This window comes from Apodemus sylvaticus, chromosome 23, assembly GCF_947179515.1.
Source record: "Apodemus sylvaticus chromosome 23, mApoSyl1.1, whole genome shotgun sequence".
Taxonomy (NCBI): domain Eukaryota; kingdom Metazoa; phylum Chordata; class Mammalia; order Rodentia; family Muridae; genus Apodemus; species Apodemus sylvaticus.
In genome coordinates this window covers 52,359,218-52,383,236 of record NC_067494.1, presented here as the reverse complement: position 1 = coordinate 52,383,236, position 24,019 = coordinate 52,359,218, and the positions used below count along the sequence as shown (strand labels likewise).

The following is a 24,019-nucleotide window of genomic DNA, read 5'->3' as shown; positions in this document are numbered from 1 at the left end:
AATTTGGTCCAAAATTTCTGTTAGTTTCACTGTGTCTCTGTTTAGTTTGTGATTCCCTCATCTGTCCGTTGAGGAGAGTAAGATGTTGAAGTCACCCACAATTATTGTGTGGAGTGTGATGTTTGCTTTAAGCTTTAGTAGTTTCTTTTACGAATGAGGGTGCCCTTGCATTTGGAGCATAGATGTTCAGAATTGAAAATTCTTCTTAGTAGATTTTTCCTTTGATGAGTAAAAAGTGTCCTTCTTTGTCTTTTTTGATGACTTTTGGTTGAATGTCTATTTTATTGGAAATTAGAATGGCTACTCCAGCTTGTTTCCTGGGACCATTTGCTTGAAAAACTGTTTTCCAGTCTTTTACTCTGAGGTAGTGTTTATCTTTGACACTGAGTTGCATTTCCTGTATGCAGCAATATGTTGGGTCTTGTTTACATATCCAGTCTGTTAGTCTATGTCTTTTTATTGGGGAATTGAGTCCATTGATTTTAAGAGATATTAAGAAATAGTGATTGTTGCTTCCTGCCATTTTTGATGTAATTATTATGTTTGTGTGGTTATCTTCTTTTGGGTTTATTGAAAGAAGATTAAATTCTTGCTTTTTCTGATATGTAGTTTCCCTCCTTTTGTTGGTGTTTTCCGTTCATTATCCTTTGAAGGGCTGGATTTGTGGAAAGATACTGTGTAAATTTGTTTTTGTCATGGAATACCTTGGTTTCTCCATCTATGGTAATTGAGAGATTTGCTGTATATAGCAGCTTGTGTTGGCATTTGTATTCCCTTAGGATCTTTATGACATTGGCCCAGGATCTTCTGGCTTTCATAGTCTCTGGTTAGAAGTCTGGTGTAATTCTGATAGGTCTATCTTTATATGTTACTTGACCTTTTCCCTTACTGCTTTTAATATTCTTTCTTTGTTTAGTACAATTGGTGTTTTAATTATTAAGTGTTAGGAGGAATTTCTTTTCTAGTCAAATCTATTTGGAGTCCTGTAGGCTTCTTGTATGTTCATGGGCATCTCTTTCTTCAGGTTAGGGAAGAGGTGTATGTTAAAAGAGGTGTATGTCTAAAAGGAGTATGCTATGAACAATCACAAAGATATGTTGACAGAGGTATGGGATATTGTGTAATGGATCTTGGAGATTGTGGCTCAGTGTAGAATGGCTGACCATCTGACTGTGTGAACTATTCACATTTATCTTCCTCTGTCTGGGTATCTAGTTCCTATTTCTTTCCCCTCCAACTCTGCCTTCCACTGCGTGTGATAAGTTCTACTTACCACAGCCTCCTAGCTCTTCGCCCAGATTCCTTCTACTCTGATATGGAAATGGCTGGATCTTGTGTCCCACCAAAAATGTAGCAGATGAAGGATATCATACTCTTGAGTTTCCAGAATGATCCAGCTTACTTACCAAATGCTATTAAGGAAAAATATGATTTGGGCATAATCTCAGGATTCTTGTAAATCACGGAAAACCCTTGTTTCCTGTTTTCTGTTTCCTGTTACCCAATGCATTTCTGCTCTGTCTCTCCCTCCCTGTGTTGGTTTGGTATATTTTCTGCTGAGCCCATTAGAGACAGGCTCCTTTGTTCAGGAGATCAGACGAAGATCTGTCCGGAGGGAAAGCCAAAGCTATTGGAACATTCAGGTGAGAAAACTTTGCCTAGAATTCTACACAGCTTGGTGAGAATGCATTGTGCAGATTGGCAGCACAATAGACTTTGTGTAGCAGATGTATGGGGATATAGCTTAGTGGGTAAAATGCTTGCCTAGCACACACAAGGCCTGCATTTTTCCTCTAGTACCACATTAACTGCACAGTGGCACACTCCTGCAATCTCATCATTGAGGGCACAGAGGCAAGAGAATCCAAATATTAATGTAATCCTTGGCTGTGTATAGTAAATTGAGGTCAACATGGACTACATGAGAGCCTGTTTAAAAATATAAAAAGAAAAAGGAAAAAAATAAGGTCAGTTGTGGTAAACCATAAGATAAAATGATAAATATGGGCAACATATATCACTCTTTTGGGATGTTTTGTCACAAAACAGAGTCAAAAATGTGGTTGGGAATTAAAGGGTGATATGAAAGTGAATGATAACTTGAATTAAAGGTGAAATGTTCTAGAGAATATTCATTTGTATGGAAGAATGAAGGAAAAGTGTTGAGTGTGTACTAGTCAGGGATAGCACGCCTGGAAAAAATAGATTGTGAAAAATCTGTGGGAAAAGCAGAGGCCATATGTAAGTCTGTTAACTATTACCTGGTCATAGATATGAAGCTGGAGAGGGTGCTTCAGGAGAGTGGAGGGCAATAGCTGTGCAGGGGCTGAGGGACAGAATCTATGAGGGCAGTGGTGATCCTACAAGCAAACAAATCCTGGATCCTTCAGTAGTGTGCAGTAGTGTGAGTCCTCAACGTCGGCCCTGGGACTTGTATGTGGGAGCAAAAAGGAGATGGGCAGACATCTGGAGCTCATTGGTCAGTCAATGTAGCTCTAAGTTTAGTAAGACACTTTGTCTCAAAAACATAAGGTTAAGAGTAATTAAGAAGGCACATGACTGATCTCTGACATCTATATGGATGATCATGAATAAACTTACTTTAGTCAGTACCTGCTCCTTATCAATCACTAACTCATACCCAGTCCTATTAACTAATTTTACTCCCTCTACCCCATTTAAGGAAGTCTGCAGTTGATATTAGGGGAAGCTGTTTTGACATGAATAATACTCTGTATACATAACCCAGTAAAATATCATAACCACAACAAGTTGGAACTTCCTTTCTCTCTTGCCGTTTCTTACCTTAAATCGTATTGAAGAGAGCTCACAGACAGAGAACATTATTTCTTTCTACCAAGATAATCTCAAGAAGAGGCTGAAGAGAAACTTCTTGGAGAGAAGTTAAGAGTGCTTGCTGCTCTTGAAGAGGTCCTACGTGGACGTAAGTCAACTCATAAGTCAGGAATTTCCCATCTGGGATCCATCATCTCTGGCCTTCTTTGACATCTGCACTCATACACAGATACACACACACACACACACACACACATACACAACATATACACATATAATACACATATGCACATAATTAAAAATCAATTTAAAAGCTAATTTCAATTGGTTATCCAATACCAAATGATCTGCCTTGAATACATACATACAAGTCACATTATATGGACTGAGCAAGTTATATTTTGGACTCTCTGTCTCTGTCTCTCTGTCTCTGTGTGTGTGTGTATGTGTGTGTGTGTGTGTGTGTGTTGTAACAACAATTAATAAAAAAAATGAGGCCTTGAAAGAGAGCAGGAAGGGCATGGGGTACATATGGGATGGATGGTTTGAAAGGAAGAAAGAAAAGAATAAATAGTAAAATTATATTATAATACCAAATTTAAAAGAAACAATATAAAGGAAAGAATTTCTGAGATGTCCCCTGAAGCTATTACTCATGGAAATATTCCCTCTTGGCAGAGGAAAGGAACCTCTGTTGAAGCCCTAGTAAGGAAGGAGGTAGGTGTGTAATGAAGTACTCATGCAGAGTAATAGCTGATCACTGTCATTCAGGGTCACAGAAGCTGTCTTCTGCCAGTTTCCTAATGTCCACACACCATTTTATTTAACTTGTGTTAAAATGAAAATAATTAAAATTTACCTGCTAATTTTTGTTGTTGTTGTTGTTGTTGTTGTTGTTGTTACTTGCATGAAGAGGTGATCAATTTTATTTTTTGAGAAAAGACTCTCACTGGACTTGAAGTTCACCATTTTAACTTATTCAGTTGTCCTGAGGAACCTCCTGACTCTGCTCCTCCAGCACTGAGATTTTAGACAGGCACATGTTACATTACCAACTTCGTACACAGCTGGAAACCAAAACTTAGGTTCTCATGATTTTATGTAGAGCACTTTACTGGCTAGGCAATCTTCTCGCCCTCTTATTGTTTGTTTACTGAGACAAGCTCTTGCTATGCATTCCAGTCTGGTATTAAACTTACTATACAGTCTATGATAGCCACAGAGTCAAATCTTTCTGCTGTCTTCCAAGAGCTGCAATGACCACCACCACACCCAGTTTAAATTTTATCACTTTAAAATTAAGTGTCATTAAGTGTATTTAAAATGTTTTGCAACCATAACCCTATCTAATTGTAGGCGTATTTCATCACTCAAAAGAAAACAAATTCCATACCCTTTGAGCAATAATTCTTCTCTCTCCCTTCCTCAGGTCTCTGAATCAACTAGCTGTTTCTTGTAAACTTACTTATTCTGGTTATTTCTTATAAGGTGAATGAGGCATCATATAACTTTTTATGTATGTATTCTTTTTGGCTATACCTTTAAAGTATATCTGTCATCCTATATATTCATTTTTCATTGTTTTGTTTAGACTTTTGAGAGAGTTCCATTGTATAGCCTGTGTAATACAGGCCTCAAATTTGCCATACTCCTGTCTTAATGCTTCCACTTGGAGTGGAAGTAGACTGGATACAGTAACAAGTGCTATGGTTATAGGTGCATGCTATGACAATCAATATGTTTCATTCATTTTGTTTGGTTGGTTGGTTGGGTTTAGGTTTTTTCAAGACAGTGTTTCTCTGTGTAGCCCTAGCTGTCCTGGAACTCACTTTGTAGACCACGCTGGCCTCAAACTCAGAAATCTGCCTGCCTCCGCCTCCCAAGCGCCGGGATTAAAGGGATGCACCACCAGCAGCTGGCATTTCATTCATTTTCATGTCCAAAATCTATACATCAATTGGAAATATATCACTTTGTATATACAATTTCTTTATTTAGGTTTTATCATGTAAACTCATGCTAGAGTTATCTGGGAAGAGTAAACCACAACTGTAAAATCACCTCCATGAGATTGCTCTATAGATTAGTCTGTGAAGCATTCTCTTAATAAGTGATTGATATATGAGGGCCCAGCTTACTGTGTGTGGTTGCTAGTGAAATCCACGAAAATCAAGCCAAAGAGCAACACTACTCCATGGCCACTGCTTCAGTTCCTGGCTTCAGGTTCCTGCCTTGATGTCCCTTCATAACAGAGTATAAAATGTACACTGAAACAAACCCTTTTCTTCCCAAATTTCTCTTGGAAAGAAAACTAGGACAGGTTGTTTTTATATTCTAGCTACAGTGAGAAATGCTACAATAAAATCTGTGCACAACTTTTGTTTAAACACAAGTTTTTTGACAGTAACTTTTATTTATGCTTTGACAGTTACATATATGATTATTCTCATACTCTTGGCCTAATGACATCTCCCAGCACATACCCCTCTGCCAGCAAGTCTTCTGTTTTCAACAGACCAATTAGGACTGTCTGCTGGAATGTTGACCCATCCTGTTGGCTTGCTCTTGTATTGAAGTGGTGAACATGAATCTTACTTATATACTGTTTGCCCAGTTTTGTTTTCTTTTGCAAGTTAAAGATCTATGTCAGCCAACTAATTGCATTGTGAGCAGAGTGCATATTAGCAATTGTGGGAGCATAGGCACACCTTCCCCCATCTGATAAGAGGTTAACAACATGCATGAATGCTAGGCAGTGGTGAGTTTTGCCTAGCTTGAGTGTGAGGGACTTGGAGTGGAAGTAGACTGGATACAGTAACAAATGAAAGGAAAACTACTTAGAGGCAACATTTTCAAAAATAGGTCCTGAGGAGGTGAGTCAGTTGTTATAATGCTAACATCCAAGTGTGAGCACCAGGGTTTGTACCCCCAGAAAACTATGTGTCGACTGGACAGAGAGTGGTTCACCTATAATTCCATCCTCAGGAAGTGGAGAGACCCAATTCTTGGAGCAATCTGCCTATCAAGGTTAGTCGCAACAATGAGCTGTGGATTTGGTTGAGAGGCCCTGTTTTAGTGAATTAGCTAGAGTTATGGTAGAGGATGATTCCTAACATCAATCTCAGGGCTCCACATACATGTGTACATATGTACATAAACATACCCATACATGCATATACTCATACATGTATAGAAAAGATGCACACATGAAAAATGAAAAAATGAAGTCAGGCATCGTGATATACCACTTTAATCCCAACACAACAGAGGAAGAGGCAGATAGATTTCTATGAGTTTGCAGCCTCTTTTGTCTATAGGATATAGAGACATATCCTAGTCTAGCAAGAATATATACTGAGACCTTGTCTCATGGAGGAAAGAAAAGTTAAGACAAATAAATAAACACATGTCGTTCTTAATGTTCTAGGAGTCTACAAGATGAACATGTCTGCAGCAAACCTCGTGAATGTGTCTGGGAGTACTCAGTCAGTATCTGCCGGCTACATTGTTCTGGATGTCTTCTCATATTTGATCCTTGCATTCACCTTTGTCCTTGGAGTGCTGGGCAACGGGCTAGTGATCTGGGTGGCCGGTTTCCGCATGGAACGCACCGTCACCACCATCTCTTACTTGAACTTGGCCATTGCTGACTTTTGCTTCACCTCCACTTTGCCATTTTACATCACCAGCACGGCCATGGGAGGACAGTGGCCATTTGGTTGGTTCATGTGCAAGTTCATATATACTGTAATAGACATAAACCTATTTGGAAGTGTCTTCCTGATTGCCCTGATAGCACTGGACCGCTGTACTTGTGTCCTGCATCCAGTCTGGGCTCAGAACCACCGCACTGTGAGCCTGGCCAAGAAGGTAATCATTGTACCCTGGATTTGTGCATTTCTCCTTACGTTGCCAGTTATCATTCGTGTGACCACAGTCCCTAATAGACTTGGACCAGGGAAAACAGCTTGTGCTTTAGACTTCTCCCCCTGGACCAAAGATCCTGTAGAGAGGAATAAAGTGGCCATCACTATGTTTACTGTCAGGGGAATCATCAGGTTCGTCATTGGGTTCAGCACTCCCATGTCCATTGTTGCCGTCTGCTATGGGTTGATAGCCACTAAAATCCACAGGCAAGGCCTGATTAAATCCAGCCGTCCCTTGAAGGTTCTCTCTTTTGTTGTGGCTGCCTTTTTCCTCTGCTGGTGCCCATTTCAAGTAGTGGCCCTCATATCCACAATCCAAATCCGTGAACGTTTGAAAGGCATGACTCAAAGCATTGCAATTGCTTTGAAAATCACAAGCTCCTTGGCTTTCTTCAACAGCTGCCTCAATCCAATGCTTTATGTCTTTATGGGCCAGAACTTCAGAGAAAGACTAATCAACTCCCTACCTGCCAGTCTAGAGAGGGCCCTGAGTGAGGACTCAGCTCAGACCAGTGATACAGACACCAACTTGGGGACCAACTCTACTTGATTTTCTGAAAACACTGTAAATGCAATGTAAAAAAAGGGGGGGCTGTAAAGCCCATCTTCGGGTGCTTTGAGTTCCACTGTGCTATAGGTGTTCTCTGTTGACCTTCAGGTTACACGCTCATTAGGAAAACTTAAAATGACCTTTTAGACTTTTGTGCCTCAACCCAAGGTGGTCAAAAAAGAAAAAATAACATACACTTTCTTGTTAGTCTGAAATAGTTCCAAATGACAGTTAGTACTATAGTGTCATTAATAACACTGTCCACTTCTAGCTCACTCACAGGCCGTAAATTCACAAATTCTCCTAAGTGTCCTTCTGCAGGAAATCGGTATATGTTCCCTTTGGAAAATGAAGCCAGAAGGGGAAAATCTTCTGTCCCTTGAGCTATCAACAGCCTGATCCCTTTTATTGCAGTATCTGGTCTATCTGTTGCCCCCCATGAGACAACTGTTTTCACTTGTGGCTCTCACTGTAGCTACAACCAAATTTGTATAATTTATACTGTATCTGGCATTTGGGGTACTTGCTCCAAAGAGAATGAACCCAGAATAAAACTTTTGTTTCCAATGGCAGTGGCAGTGAATAGGTGTCATATCCCAACACACACACATACACACCAACATTTGATGGCATTTGGGTTCTCTGATCTTGACCATTCTAACTTCAGTAAAGTGAAATCTCATAGTACTTTTAATTTTCAATTTTCTGCTGGCTAAGGATTTTGAATATTCAATTAAATGTATTTCAGCCATTAGTAATTCATCCTTTGACAAACCTCTTGTCTTTTCTATTGCCTGTTTATCATTGTGTGGTATTGAGTTATTTAGGGGTTTTTGGTATATTTTAGATAATATCCCTCTGTCAGTTGTGCCAACAACCAGCCTTGGCTTGGAAAGGAATTCTGAGAGAAGGAGTGTCTGGGACCTACAAAAAGAATGACTTGAAATCAAACCATGGACCCATACTGACAACCTGTGTTCTGCTTGACACAACTTTTCCAGTCTGCTTCTCTCTCTCTCTCTCTCTCTCTCTCTCTCTCTCTCTCTCTCTCTCTCTCTCTCTCTCTCTCTCTCTCTGTTCTACTTTCTCTCTGGAGATCTTTATGTCTTTATTTTGCTTTCTTGCTATTCTAAGAGATTTCTTTGTCCATGTCCTGGGTGTGTGGAATAGAATTGAAGACCCAGAAATGAACCCCCACACCTATGGTCACTTGATCTTTGATAAAGGAGCTACAACCATCCAGAGGAAAAAAGATAGCCTTTCAACAAATGGTGCTGGTTCAACTGGAGGTCAGCATGCAGAAAAATGCAAATCAATCCATTCTTATCTCCTTGTACTAAGCTCAAGTCCAAGTGGATCAAGGACCTCCACATAAAACCAGACACACTGAAACTAATAGAAAAGAAACTGGGGGAGAGCTTTGAGCACATGGGCACAAGGGAAATTCTTGATCTTAGAGCATAAGCTATGCATGTGTGTGTGTGTGTGTGTGTGTGTGTGTGTGTGTGTGTGTGTGTGCTCCAAGCAATTCTCTCTTTTTATCCTAAAGAATTCTGTGGATAGCTCATCTCCTGCAAAACACAGATGCAGTCTTTTATTTTACATGTCAATCCAGTCATTTACTCCAGGTTTTTCTTTTGATTATTTTGTGAATCAGCATCACATGACCCCAGAACTTTGATTCTTAGGAGACAGAAAGTATACATTTTTTTCTTAAGATTGCAAAAGAATTCAGAGATCTGTCTTCCATTTTTAAGCACAGATGATAAATTAGTTGAGTGGGACTCTGACCTGAAATGACCATATCTACCTCTCCTTGGCCTGGATTTGCTGTGTCCCAGGCTGACCTTGAACACAGAAATCTGCTTGCCTTTGTATTTTTCTGTCAAGCTGGCTTATTAATCCCACTGCCTTTGTTAATTTGGATTCATGAAGTCCCTCATAATTCATACTGCATCCTCATATTTTGTGTGGTTAGGAAATTAGACATTTTCAAACTCATGTATTTAGAACTCTTGTCCATGGTCTCAAGGGCTGTATTGAAGGTTCCAGTGTTTACCATTTTGCTGAGAAATAGCCACACCCTCAACTCCTGGACTGGTGCTGTTTCTAATTATCATGGAGTCAATAATATTAACAGGGAGGATATTCCATAAAGGAATGTGAAATATATACATTATTATACAAACATGCCACAACCCACAACAGCCATCCACACTCCACACTCATGGAAGCTCATACCAGAGCCCTATCTCAGGGTCAGGAAGTAGGCATTCTGTTCCCACCAGGGCTACTCTAGGATAAAGACCTATTTTTAAAAGGTCCTTTCCTATGCCAATGGGTTCACCTGTATTTTTTGCCTTTTCCTATATCAGATTCAGGGCATCTCACCTAATATCATGGTCCTTGATCCATTTTGGTGCTGAATTTTGTGCAAAGTGAGAATAAGGATTAAGGGTTTTTTTTTCTACTACATGTAGCTATCAAGTTTAACCAGCATCATTTCTTGAAGATACCATCTGCTGCCATGTGTACTATTGGTCTTTTCATTAAATATTAATGTAAGGGTTGGAAAATCACTGAAGGAAGACCCCATACTCAATAGTATGCAAACACAAAGAGCATTTATTCTGCAGAAATAACCAGCACGCAGGGGTCAATCATTCTTTGAAATGGCAACCCCAAACAAATGTGTGCAGTCCTTATGGAAACCAGAAGGAACTCTCTAGAAGGACTAGGTAACCTAAGGTTTTATGGGTGGGTGTTAGGGGGTCACAGGTGGTCCATAGTCTGCATTCCTATGTCATAAACCTTTAACCATATGATTATATGGGCTGCCAGAACAGATGGGCCATTCTGAGATAAGATATTTCTCCATTTTTGTGATTATGCCAAAGCCATCTTTGGGAAGAGGTTTTATGATCTTGTTCTGGGTTTTATGGTCTGTCCCTGGAGCTCGTGCCATGCAGCCTTTTTTTTTTTTTTTTTTTTTTCAAATCAGGCCTAGTCCTTAAATGGAGGCAAATGGGGTCCTTACAAAAAGAAAACTGGGGCTTATGTTGTGCTTTCAATTACAATGTTGGGTGTGTGGACTTATATCTGGATTCTCAGTCCTATTTCAGTGATCAATGGGTTTGCTTGGAGGCCAGTGTCATGATGTTTTATTGAATGTATAGATCTATACCACAGCTATGTAGTGCTAAAAGGTGCTATTCACACTATGAGAAGAGAAAAAAAATCACCAGTCTTACCCATTTGTGAACACTGGGATCTGTATTAACAACCATCTTGGCAAGACATATCCATTGGTGCAATACTGGCATAAACATCATGGAAGTAATCAACTACATTCTTATTGGATTTAAGGCCCACTCCACAAATCCAAACCCCTATCTGCCACCACTATTGGAGGCATTATCCTATGTCTAGGGAGCTCAGAAGCCCTAGGACAGAACTTTCTACCCTATTCTTCTAAATAGACACAGTGTTAACAAACTAGCAATGAATATCACTCACTCTATATATAGATTAGCATATCCCTCAACTCCCGTAAGAAAAGCTTTTATGTCCTGGAGATAATAAGGAACACAGAGACCCACAGTTGGTTAAGGTGTAGAGAATAAGAAACTAATAAATGCTCAACCCTAAATGGAAAATATATATATCACACACAACCCTTCCAAGGTTCAAGGATAATCACTTGGGTTATAACAGTGTGAACAATACCTGTGCAAACCCAAAACCATATCATATTCCAGTATGGAAAGAAGAAATGACCTTGAGTACCTAGCTGAGGATCTATTGACAATTGGAAACTTATGGGTATCCTTTTTTGTGCATGTGGTAAAGATATAACTTTTGGTAGATCAACAATACTACACTGGAAGGCCATGCATCAAAAATTATGCAGGAAGCACAAACTGTATTGGATGGGGTTTTATAAAAAAAAAAAAAAATGAGTATGCCAAGCTGGGAAAGCAAGGAAGTGGGGGGTAGATCTGGGAAGAGTTAGATGAGGAGATTAATATAATTAAAATACACTGTATGAAGTTTTCAAAGAACTAATAAAAATTGAAAACAAAATTTAAAACAAGAAAAGGCTTTGGAGAAAATATTTGATTTGCAACCAAGTTCCACGTTATGTGTAAATATCTGTGGAAGCCTGTTTTTTGTTTGTTTGTTCATTTGTTTGGGTGGGTGGGTGGGTGGGTGTTTGTTTGGTTGGTAGGTTGGTTGTTTTTTGAAAGATCTCATGCTCTCTAAACCAAGGATGATCTTTAAATCCTATGTGTATGTGTGTACATGTGTGTATATGAATATGCATACTTGAGCATGAGTGTGTATGGGTTTGCCTGTGCTTGTGTTTGTGTGTGTAGATGCATCTGGATGTGAGAAGTTAATAGCAGATATCTTCCTCTGCTGCCCTCCCCATTATTTTGAGAATGAGCTTCTCAATGAATCCAGAGAATACCAATGTACTAAACCAGATGGTCAATACACTCTGGAGTTCTGCTTGTCTCTGCCATCCTTAGCTCTGGCATCACAGGTATGCATGGCTGTTCTCGTCTTTTAAATGGGTTCTGGGGATCTGAAGTCAGGTCTTGATGTGTCCACAGGAAGCACTTTACCAAGTGAGCCATCTCTCCCGAGCCCATGAACAGGCCTTCCTGTCTGCATGATAGGACTGCAAACACATATCACCACACCTGTTTTGTGTGGTGATGGGGACTGAATTCAGAGTTTCCTGCCTATCAGGCAAGCAAGTTGCTATATCCTCAGCCTGATATTACTAAACTGTTAGCCTGGAGTAATTCACATCTCTGGGTCTTCACATACCCAGATATGTGAAATAGCATCAGAATTGAATCAAATGGTATCAACTTGGAGAAGGTATCAACCAAGAACTAGGGAATTGCATAGTACAAGAGAAATCTCTATACATCTATTTTCACAAGAGCTATAAATAAATACATTTTTCTCTTTAGACTCCTTCCCAAAGGATAATAAAACAATCACTAAGGTGAAGAGTGCAATGAGAGAGGAAGCTTGGGTTATTGTGAACTTAGGGGTGTAAGGAACCTATGATTGAGGGGACTGTGTACCTTAGTTCCAAGAGGCTCTGTCCTAACCACAAGTTGTGAAGACACAGTTAAGCCACATCCCTTGCATTTTGAAAATCAGAAGGAACATTGATTTCCTGTTACTCAAGTAGCCCCAAGCCTACTTCCCCCCCTTTTTTTTCTCAATTCTGTTCAGAAATCCCGGAAGATTGAGACACATTCCACTAATGACCAGAACCAGAGAAACCATAGAGTTAGAGCAGTACTTAATAGTCTGTGTCAGAAATACATCTCTCTAGAGTATGTAATTCAAACGTCAAGAAGAGCTGAGGGTAGGGTGTAGTAACAGACTCCTGGAACTCAGCACTGCATCTCTCAGAGCTTTCCTCTTCAGGTTTGTAAAATGAGTGTTTGACCTGTGGCAGGTCTGTAATTTTCTTATTAATGATTGACATGGGAGGCCACAGCTCACTGTAGGCAGTATCACCCGGAAGCAGCTATTTTTCCAGACCAAAAACTTGCCTGTTGTATGACAGAATACTTACCTGCCTGAATGGGTTTGGTTTCCAGCACCAACATGGTGATTCACAAACACCTGTCGCTCCAGTTCCAGGAGATACAGTGACTCCTTCTGGCTTCTGCAGGTACCAGGCCCATGCATGTGATGCACACACATACAAGCAGACAAAACATTAATATACATAAAATAAATACATTTTTTAGCGGGGGCAATGACAAGCTAACCAAGCCATGGGAAGCAGGCCAGCTAGTAAGCAGCACTCCTTTATGGCCTCTGCCTCACTTCCTGCCTCTGGATTCCTTCACTGAGTTTCTGCCCTGACTTACTTCCCTTTAAGGTGAACTACAGGTTCTCAGGTGAAAGTCATTGTGTTTATTATCACAGCAGTAGAAACCAATGAGACAATGAATTTACTGAAAATCCCTCAGAAACAGGACTACGCACTACAAAGACAAAAGTCATTGTTCTATACGATGGAGTAAATTGTCACTACATCAGCTGCTGTGGATGTGCCTGACAGACATGAAGATATGAAAGAAGCCATAAGCAAAAATAGAAACCCTAGGTAAAGTTCTACCTATATAAGGCTGAAAATTAAGGCAGCCAGGGACTCACAAGATGGCTCAGTAGGAGAGGGTGGTTGCAGCCAAGCCTCGTGTCTGGAGTTCAGTCCAGAGACCCACATGATGAAAAGGCACAACTGACTCCTGCACGCTCTTCTCTGACTTCTAAACACACATTGTTTTTGTTTGCTTTGTTTTGATTTGTTTTATTCAATATATTCTTTATTTACATTTCAAATTATTTCCCCTTTCCTGAATCTCCCCTCCCCCGAAAGTCCCATAAGCCCTCTTCCCTCCCCCTGTTCCCCTATCCACCCCTTCCCATTTCTCTGTCCTGGTATTCCCCTACACTGCTACAGTGAGCCTCTCCAGGACCAGGGGCCTCTCCTTCCTTCTTCTTGGGCATCATTTGATATGTGAATTGTGTCTTGGGTATTCAGAGCTTCTGAGCTAATATCTGCTTACCAGTGAGTGCATACCATGTGTGTTCTTTTGTGATTGGGTCACCTCACTCAGGATGACATTCTCCAGTTCCACCCACTTGCCTAAGAATTTCATAAATTCATTTGTTTTTAATTGCTGAGTAGTTCTCCATAGTGTAAATATACCACATTTTCTGTATCCATTCCTCTGTTGAGGGACATCTGGGTTCTTTCCAGCTTCTGGCTATTATAAATAGGGCTGCTATGAACATAGTAGAGCATGTGTCCTTATTACATGCTGGGGAGTCCTCTAGGTATATGCCCAGGAGTTGTATAGTGGGGTCCTCTGCTAGTATCATGTCCAGTTTTCTGAGGAACCGCCAGACTGATTTCCAGAATGGTTTTACCAGCCAGCAACCCCACCAGCCGTGGAGGAGTGTTCCTCTTTCTCCACATCCTCGCCAGCACCTGTTTTCTCCTGAGTTTTTGATCTTAGCCATTCTAACTGGTGTGAGGTGAAATCTCAGGGTTGTTTTGATTTGCATTTCCCTGATGACTAAGGATGTTGAACATTTCTTTAGGTGTTTCTCCGCCATTCAATATTCCTCAGGTGAAAATGCTTTGTTTAGCTCTGTACCCCATTTTTAATAGGGTTATTTGGCTCTCTGATGATTTAGAGACATACACACACACAGAGAGGGGGGGAGAGATGGGGGAGAGAAATAAATGTGAATAAAAAGAGACAGATAATGCGCACTCTGTAGCCTTTATTTTTATTTTTTGTTTTAAATGTTTTATGGATATTTCTGTTTTTAGTTATTGGTGTTTATGGTATTTAGCTTATGGTATTTCGTGTCAGTTTTTTCCTTATTTGTTGGGGGGGGTGCATTACATAGAGAACAGAAACCAGGCCCTTATACATAATGGACAAATGTCCTACTTCTTTATTGAACCAGACCCCCAGACCCTCATTGTGGATTCTAGGCAGCAATTCTACCACCAAGCCCTACCTTAGCTCCTCACTGGAAGATTCTAGGTAGGGCCTCTACCTTTGAGTCATGTCTCGCCCTTCACTCAGTAAATCTAGGCATTTTTTTTCCCTGCTGATGAGCTACATTTTGCATCTCTCCTTATATTTCCACTTTGCAAATAATTGATTAACTAGTCTTTGGTGACAGGGTATGGTGACTCTGTATGTAGTGACAGATGTCCTGGCAATCACTATGTAGAACAAGCTATCCTTGAACTCAGAGATCCTCCTGCCTTTACCAGCCAAGTGCTAGGATTAAAGGTGTATACCACCGCACCAGGCTCCATTGCCTTTTTAATTTTTTTTTCAGATAGGATCTCACTAAATTCCTTAGGATAGCCTTGAACTTAATGCAGCCCAGAATGGCCAGAATTTCATATCCTGTAGCCTAAGAATCCGCAGGCCTGGTCCCAGAGCCTTATATTTCAAGTGACAATGTTTACACTTAGAGTGGAGATTGAGAGGGGCTCAAGAATGCTATCCTTCTTTATCCAGTGTTAGTTACACAGACCTGTTAACACAGACACATTAACCATGTGAAGATTTATCAAGAAATGGTCTGTGCAAAGTACAAAGTTTTCTGTGTATATTATACTACTTTTTCTTTTCACTGAAAATAAAGAGAAGGGAGGGACAGACAGGACAAAGGTGAAGAGAGGATGGGGGACAAAAAAGAGAAATAAGCAGAGAAAGGGAGAGAGTATTTCCTGGCATGTAAGAAATGAAAGATAGCTTTTAAAGTTTTTAGCAGCTGAGCAGGGTGGAACAGGAAAACCAGTGAAAACTCATTTCTAGGACCCAAGCTGCTTTATCAGGTAAACACTCTTGTTACCAAGTCCAGTGACATGAGTTCCATCCCAAGAATTCCTGAAAGAAAAGAACTAATTCCTTTAAGTTGTCCTTTGTGTCACTGTGTGGACACATTGTTTAACACTATGCACTCCCAACACACAAATAAACAAATAAATGAACAGATTTTAAAATCATTTCCAGTCTTTACCTCCTCCTTCATTTGAAAATCAAGAGTCACAGAAGGGAGGCTGGGAAGACACCACCTCTGAGGATAGCAATCTCTGAACACAAAGTATATCTGTTTCAGGGATCAGAAAAGCATTTAGGGTAGAGAGATAACATTTGACAGATTCTTCTATTGCCCTATTATTTCCATTGGGAGTGGGTGGCTTGCTTACCGTCCATACCTCATAATAGGCACAGGCCTTGATTTCTGGAAATCAGAAATGAAAAGTTCCCCAATTTCTCTTTCTTCCACATAAACAGGGTTCCCTCCCCAGTGAGGTATTGGGATGGTTAGAGCCGAGTTGGAACAACATCATTGCTCCGATTTCAAGAATTATATGGTTTTCCTCTCTGCCCCCAATTTGTCCTTCCAACCTCAGTAAAACTGAGATTTGAAGTACAGTATGTATAAAAATGTACCTATTACGCCGGGTGGTGGTGGTGCATGCCTGTAATCCCAGCACTCTGGGAGGTGGATTTCTGAGTTCTAGGCCAGCCTGGTCTACAGAGGGAGTTCCAGGACAGCCAGGGCTACACAGAGAAACCCTGTCTCCGAAAAACCTCCTCACCCCTCCCTTCCTCCAGCCACACCCTTCTCCCAGCTGCAGGAAACTTCTGAGCATTTTCAACACCTCTCCAAAATGCCTGAGAATGTCACCTGTTTGCATACTGGGTCGTTGAAAATATAATTATTTAAGTTAAGGTTACATCATATCAGATCAGGGTAGAGCTGTAAGCCAGTATGACCAGAAACTTTGTGTAAAGGAAAATCTGGACACACACACACAGAGAGAGAGAGAGAGAGAGAGAGAGAGAGAGAGAGAGAGGAAGAAGGAGAAGAAGAAGAAGAAGAAGAAGAAGAAGAAGAAGAAGAAGAAGAAGAAGAAGAAGAAGAAGAAGAAGAAGAAGAAGAAGAAGAAGAAGAAGAAGAAGAAGAAGAAGAAGAAGAAAGAAGGAGGAGGGGGAGAGGAGGAGGAAGGAGAGAGGGAGAGAGAGGGGGAGAGAGAGGGAGAGAGAGAGAAAGATGAAAAACAGCATATACTGAAGGTACTGAAGAAGGCAGAGAGACACAAAACATTGTGAAAGACTGTCAACATATCAGTAGCAGCTGATTTATGGGGTTATGAACTTGGGACAGATCTCCTTTCACAGTCCTGCTAAATCCTTGATCTTGGATTTATAGCTTACAGAACTGTGCAGTACCAATATTCTGCTGTCTCGCCAGCCTTCGTTACCATGGAAGCTGTAACAAACGAATATGCTTGGCTCACAAGTTCGTCATAGCTCAGCCTGTCTTCTAGTCACCGTCTCAGCTTTACTGGCATTTAGGACCCACCCTACACACAGGATGAGCTCATCTAAGAGTCCGTGACTTTATTCTGTCTACAAATTGGACCACTCTCCTCAAATTCTGGGCACTGAAACTTATAGCTAGCTTTGGGAGGACATCAGCTGCCTTATTACCTATGGATGTCATGGTACAATGTTGCCGCCAGCAGCCACATAGGAACCGGAATACCTGGAAGAGAATTCTGAGGTTAATGGGAAGGGGGCGAAAGAGAAATGAGTCAAGAGGACAGTTGCCCATAGAGACCGACTTTACTATCATTAAGCCAATATTTATAATCTTAGGAAAAACCACCCTGCCCCCCAAATGGCCGAGAGTTCATTAGATCTTCTTCTCAGCGGGTTGTCTGCTTTCAGTCACACAGTTTTCTGTTGGTCTCCGGGTGGAGCTGCGCTGAGGTGAAATCTGCTATATTGTTATCTTGAATAGGCCAGAGATAACGCCAGGGGAAGGGTGGAGGCTGTAGGCCAGGAATGCCGCAGCTTGAATAGGCTGGAGATAAAGCCTGGGGAAGGGTGGGGGTTGCCAGCCAGGAGGGTCACAGCTAAATGCTGTGGGGGGAAGGGACAGTACAATCTCTGATGAAATCTTTGTTCCAAGAGATGTGGGAGGGAGACTAAAGCTCAAAAAGAATGTCAAATTCAGTACAGGAGGAGGTATTCTAGTTTGATCCTCACCACCCAAGTAGTTCCCATTTCTCTTCTCATGTCATTTATCCCATTACCCTATTTCTCTTCTCTCCCTCCCCTGGGCAACCTTTTCCTAGCTACAAAAACTGGACTTGTACATTTCACTGAATACAATAGAGTCTTAGTTTCTTTTTATGCAAAATGGGCATTAAATGTTTAACTCACAGGTTTTTCTGGAGGTTTTCTCACTAAAATGAGAAATTGCACCCAGGCCAGTGTCATATATAAATTGATAGGCTGGACTGTGCTATTTTATGTCAACACACATTTTTCCTAGCCATGTGATCTCCAAATTTTATCACACATGAAATGTTCTGGAGTTCTGAGATCATAGCCCCTTTGTTGGGGACTCAAGAAAGCTGGCAGGCTGGCCAAGGCCAGGAAGAAAGAGAGAAGACTGAAGACTAATCCACTTGCTGTCCAGGCTCTGCAGGACCATCTGGAACTTGAGAAATCTTGGCCGTGTTGGAGCGGTCTGTGAGGTCAGAGCATTTGGGGCTAGTCACTTTGGAGCCATCTTGGATGTAGATATACAGGCTTGTTGGAAATCCCACCAGAAGCACCTGCAACGAACAAGTTTGGAGCAGCTTGAGGCCTTTAGTTAATTGAAAATCCACTGAAATAGATTTAGATTAGGGACAGAAGGTTAAGTTGACATTTGACCATCAGAAGAAAAAAAAAAAAAACAACCTTCATATTAGCAGGGGGGAAAGGAGGTCAAGCACATTGTGCCTGGCATATACAAGGACACATAGTGGAAATAAAAAGTGAATATTCAACAAGATTTTGAATTGTATATGCCATTCCCTGTATCGAATGAAAGTGGGAGGGGGGTTGTGAGCCATTTAGAGGATGAAAAAGTGACTTTTATGGGACATGAATAGACCTACACAGTAGACAGTGCCGAGGAAAAATACTTATCTGATCCTCACTGTGGTGCTTGTCCCTCAATCTCTTCTATGATGACAGTTTAACTTTGGGGGGGGGTTGTGGCATAACAGAGCGAGGTTGTGGCAACTCTGTCCCTTTCTTGTAGAGCCTGGCAGACAAGGAAAGCTGGAATAACTGCTGCTGCTCAGGCACTGTTGACATGGAAGGTGATACTTCTGTGTTATATGTTAAGTCTCAGCAGTAGACAAAAAACATGGCAATACTATTTCCTTTTCTCTGTCTCACTGAGGATGTCATCAGAGCGGCTTTGACCACTTCCCTATAGGTAACTAAAGCATTTGACACAAAGGAGACCTCTAGGCCTCTGACCAAGCATCTTCCACTTGGCCCCTCCCATGCACCCCTTAGTCCACTGTCCATGTTTCAGACTCTTTGGCTAGTCCCCCCAAGACATTGCAAGCTTCCCACTGAGCAATCTCCTCGAGTAGCCCTGGGAAGAGTGATCTCCTTGCCCTACACTCTAGAAATGAGAATGATCAGTCCAGGAACTTAGGCTGCCCACATACAGCGACACAGCGACTGGACCTTGTGGTCTAAAGTGGACAAAGATGAGAGAGAAGGTGTGGAAGTGACTGGCCCAGGACAACCAGTCCTGGAATTCACAGCGATTTGGAACACAAGCTTCTTCGGATTTCCACCTGGCTTACCCTTCAGAGTGGATATCCTCAAGGAAGAAGACAATCTTGTCTCTCTCTACTCTCATCCCATCCCATCTCATCCATCAGCGGCGCAGTGACTGCTGGTTCAGCAGTTATGCTATAGTTGAAATCTGAACTGTCTTCCTTTGTCTCCTGGTGCTGCTGTTTTAGAACGTTGTCAGTCTTTAGAAGATTGGGAATTGTGATGATGTCCATTGCCAACTTCCCAGAATATGTATTACTTAGGAGATAAACTTCCATACACTCCTGTAAGAGACTCTTTAGATTAGTAGTTATTTCGGTTCGGTCGGTTGAAGGAGGATATTAGGTAAGCTTGCATGGCCCCATTCCATGGACTGTGGTCCCAGTTGAGAAACTGAACTGAACACCAGAATTCATCTCTCTTTGCCTCCCCACTATAGGTGCAAAGTGACTAGCACTTCAAGCTCCTGCTACCATAACACCCCATCTATGATGGACTGTATGTGAACTATGACCCAAGAGAAAAATGTTTTCCTCCATTAAATTTGTTTTCCCAGAAATTCATCACAGCAACCTAAAATAGCTAATACAGGTCTAGCAGGTGTGGATAGGTCACTAAAGCAAACAGTTACAGGTTGTATACAGGCCCTGCTCCATTTTGGATGTCCTTCCCTCTTTCCCACATACTTTCCCCCTTGGCTGCTATGAACTGAACTGCTCTGACACGCTTTTCCCACTGTGATGGACTAAAGCCTTTGAAAACCTTGAGCGAAAGTCTTTCCTTGAGTTATTGCTGTCTGGTGTTATGGTCACAGCAAGGTAAAAGCAATTTCCACAAATGGATGACACCACTTTGTGTTCTCTGTCCAGGGAAGGTTCTCCCTTAAGGATTGTGCTGTGAAATATGACCTGAAACAATCTTACTTTATAGATGTTGAAAGAGGGATTTGGGGGAAAGAACCTTTCAAGTAGCATTCATGCAATTATGATATAATCAGGGTTCGTGTCTAAAATTCATAGTATGAAAGCTAAGGAACACACTGGCAATAGGTCTAATTTTATTTCTGCTGATGTGACAAACACCATGACCAAAAACTACTTTGATGGAGAAAGAGTATATTTGACTTACAAATCCAGGTTGCAGGCAATCCCTGTGGGAATTAATAACAAGAACTTGAAGGCAAGAGACCTAGCAATTCCACACAGCATTACCTACAACTAAAAAAACCCACTTAACAACTAAAGAAGTATGGCAAGAACTATGGAGGATGCTACTTGCTGGCAGGTCCACAGTCAGCTAGCTCTCATATGAAGACTATAATCACATGTCTAAGGAATGGAGACTCTCACAGTGGGATCCCTGGGCCAACACGGTGAAAAGAGAAATAACTACTGCAAAGTCAGTTGTCTTCTGACTTACAACTGTGTGTTGTGGCATGTGTATACAAATCCTTAACATACAAAATTTTTAAAACAGTAAAAACAATTTTTTTTATAAAATGAGCTTTCTAGTATAAAGACCTCCTCCTTTAGGCCTGAAGTATAAACCCTAGTCTTCCTCCCACAAACATAGAGGTTCTAGCTCTAGTCCTGTTCCCTTGGATTCAGAGCTTCAGAACACAGCCCTCTTGTCTCAGATCCAGGAGTCCAGATCCCTACCCTTACCCCTCAGACCCAGGAGTCCAAAACCGATCCTCCTCCCTCAGACCCAGGGCTCCAGACTCCCATCCTCCTCCCTCAGACCCAGGGATCCAGACTCCCATCCTCCTACCTCAGACCCAGGGATCCAGACTCCCATCCTCCTCCCTCAGACCCAGGAGTCCAGACTCCCATCCTCCTCCCTCAGACCCAGGAGTCCAGACTCCCATCCTCCTCCCTCAGACCCAGGAGTCCAGACTCCCATCCTCCTCCCTCAGACCCAGGGCTCCAGACCCACTTCCTCCTCCCTCAGACCCAATAATCTAGGTTCCATCTATGTTCTCTTAGACTCAAATATCCAGGCTCCAGCCTCCTCCTTCATATTTAGATACCAGGCCCAGCCCTCCCTCTTTCAGATTCAAATGTTCAGGTCCCTGCCTTCTTCCTCAGATCATAGGTCCAGGCCCTGTTCCCTCTTCATTCACCACAGGTCCCAGCCTTCTACCACAAAAAGAAACCTAATTCAGAACACATAGTTTGTCATCATGCTCAACTAGCCCACATCCTTGCTGTATCTTTCTGGCTGGGATATTACATTTCTTGGGCCTCAGTTCTTCTTTGCTTGTTTAAGCAGTGACAGAGAACTATGAAAATTTTCCCTGACTTCTTTCTTCCCTCTTGCTCTTTGTTTTTTCCTCCAGTGAGAAGGGTGGAAGTGGTAGAGACCCCTGGAGAATATCTAAGCACAGGGTGTCTGTCTGGGATCGCTACCTTCCAGAGACATGAAGCAAACTACTTCCACTGGGTGATTTCCCAATAGAAAAGGAATCTTAAAGGTCTAGGTATTTCCTGGAATTTGCTGTGTGGGGGAGGAACAGCTCAGTGAGGACCGATTGGCAGCATTAGGACCCAAGCCCTCCCAGTTCCTGGAAGTCAGGAGTAGAGGAGCAGAATGCTTGTGGGACTCCTGGCCTCAAGTCCCGCCTCTCCCAGCCCCAACTCCCAGCCTCACTCCCACCCCCACTGTTGGGAGTTCCTCACCACGTCTTGCCCAGCTGAGTGGCTGTCAGCCACAGAGCTGCAGGGTGTGGACCTTCAGCCGCTGGCTGGGCCCTCTTCCTTCTCTCATCTCCTCCTCTCACCCTCCTTCCTTCTTCCTTCTTGCCGTGTGCTGTGATCTCTCCTCCCCCATCCTTATCCGTTCCTTTTCTTCTGACTCCCTGGGAAATCCCAGGGTTTGAGAGAGCAGGGGGAAACAGTAGGGAGTTGTGGGGTGGGGAGAATGGAATGGAGGGAGGGAAGCAAGGAGGAAAGGAGAGAGAGAGAGAGAGAGAGAGAGAGAGAGAGAGACTATTTATATGAAAATAAAGATTTAAAAAATTTTAAAAAGCAAAAAGTAAAATAAAGATTAGATCGATAATTCAATACTTAGACAATATAGTCGGAAAAAGCAAACATTAGGGTGACCCATGACCCAGACATACATCGTTTATTTCAATAATCTAGAACTTCCCAGGCCACAGGATTGCAAACTGGAGAGTAACCTGGGCTACAGAGTGAGTTCAACCCTGTCTGGGCTGCATGGACTGCAAAGTGTCAGACAGGACAGGGCATATAAACAGAAAAACAAAACCAAAAACAAAACAAAAACAAAAGACAGGCAAGAATGAGAAAGAGAATCAAAAGAAGAACCAAAGGAAAGAACAGATGGAGAGAGGGAGGGATACAGGGAGGAGTAGAGGGAAGGGGGATACAGTGAGAGTGAAAGTGTTGTATTAAAGTTCCTCTTGCTTTTGCTTTCCCTCTCCCCCATTTTGATTTTTCATCCTGGCAACATACAGTTATTCAACACCTGCCACCCAGTAATTAGCCTAGGCTCTAAGGGTAGAGTTATGTGTAGACTGGGTAAGAACACCTGCCTATGAAGAACCTCCAAGAGAGGCCCACATTATACCAATGAAAAAGATGCTGTGCAATTGAGTCTACAAATTACACAGAAAGCTGATAAATGCTGTGGGGGGAAAGGAGATATAGAGAATTGGGGAGTAAGAGGTACAGGACAGAAGCAGTCCCCATAACTAATAGGGAGTCCGGAAAAGACAGCTTCCCTCCTGTATCAGACACACAGACATTACTGTGACCTAATACTTAAGAAAAGCAAATTGAGGAAGGAAGGGTTAATTTTGGTCATGGTTCCTGATATATGGTCCATAATGGTTAGGAAAGTATGACAGACTCAGTGACTCAACCCATCCCAGCAGGAGCTCGTTAGGATGGCCTATTCACATCGTAGTGGATCTATAGAGAGTGGGAGAATAAGAGAGCCCTTCACCTACCCAGTGGCCAGGGTCTGACAACGAAACAGAGAGCCCAAAAAATTATAATTCTGAGTAGAAAAGAAGTTCAATATGAGGTGTCCTAGCTTCTTTCTATGATTAAAAAAAAAAAATCTGAGAGAGAGAGAGAGAGAGAGAGAGAGAGAGAGAGAGAGAGAGAGAGAGAGAGATTTCACTTACAATTTCAGATCACGATCTATCTTTAATGGAATTCAGTGCACGAACTCATGTAGGAGCTTAAAGAAGAAACCGTGAAAGAATGCCACTAGACTGGTTCACTTGTCAGCTCACGCTTAGTTGTGTTCTACAGCCCAGGGCCACCTGCCTTCGGGTACCACCCACAGTGGGTTGGGATCTCCAACATCAGTCACCTGTCAGGATGTTCTGTGTCAAACGTGGCCTCAAGCCAATCTGATCTAGAAGCTCTCCTCTCAAGTAGCTCTAGGCTGTGTAAAGCTGACTCTCTAAGCTAACTATGACAAGAGGTAACTGGGGGAAAGGTGTACCTGCCTCACGGTAGGTGTGTCTTCCTGTGGTTAGAGCTGCTTTGCAA

General features: G+C 41.9%; 1 protein-coding gene and 1 long non-coding RNA gene across 4 annotated transcripts; one reads left to right on the top strand and one right to left on the bottom strand.

Moving 5' to 3' along the window:
- The first annotated feature begins 1,443 nt into the window (after nt 1–1,443).
- Fpr1 (formyl peptide receptor 1) lies at nt 1,444–11,307 on the top strand. Of its 3 annotated transcripts, none has more exons than XM_052169810.1 (3): nt 1,550–1,643; nt 2,862–2,944; nt 6,224–11,307. In XM_052169810.1, exon 3 carries the CDS (start codon nt 6,235–6,237, stop codon nt 7,270–7,272), a length of 1,038 nt encoding a protein of 345 aa, XP_052025770.1. In that variant the 5' UTR covers nt 1,550–1,643; nt 2,862–2,944; nt 6,224–6,234; the 3' UTR covers nt 7,273–11,307. The 3 variants fall into 3 exon arrangements, with proteins under 3 accessions (XP_052025769.1, XP_052025770.1, XP_052025771.1); XM_052169811.1 differs by having other exon boundaries at nt 1,570–1,643; nt 2,823–2,944; XM_052169809.1 differs by lacking the exon at nt 2,862–2,944 and having other exon boundaries at nt 1,444–1,643.
- A 6,175-nt stretch (nt 11,308–17,482) lies between these two features.
- On the bottom strand, nt 17,483–22,328 carry LOC127673889 (uncharacterized). Its single transcript, XR_007975248.1, has 3 exons — nt 22,172–22,328; nt 19,520–19,777; nt 17,483–18,484 (listed from the first exon to the last, which is right to left on the bottom strand). It is a non-coding gene; the product is annotated as an uncharacterized LOC127673889 (long non-coding RNA).
- Nucleotides 22,329–24,019: the final 1,691 nt, after the last annotated feature.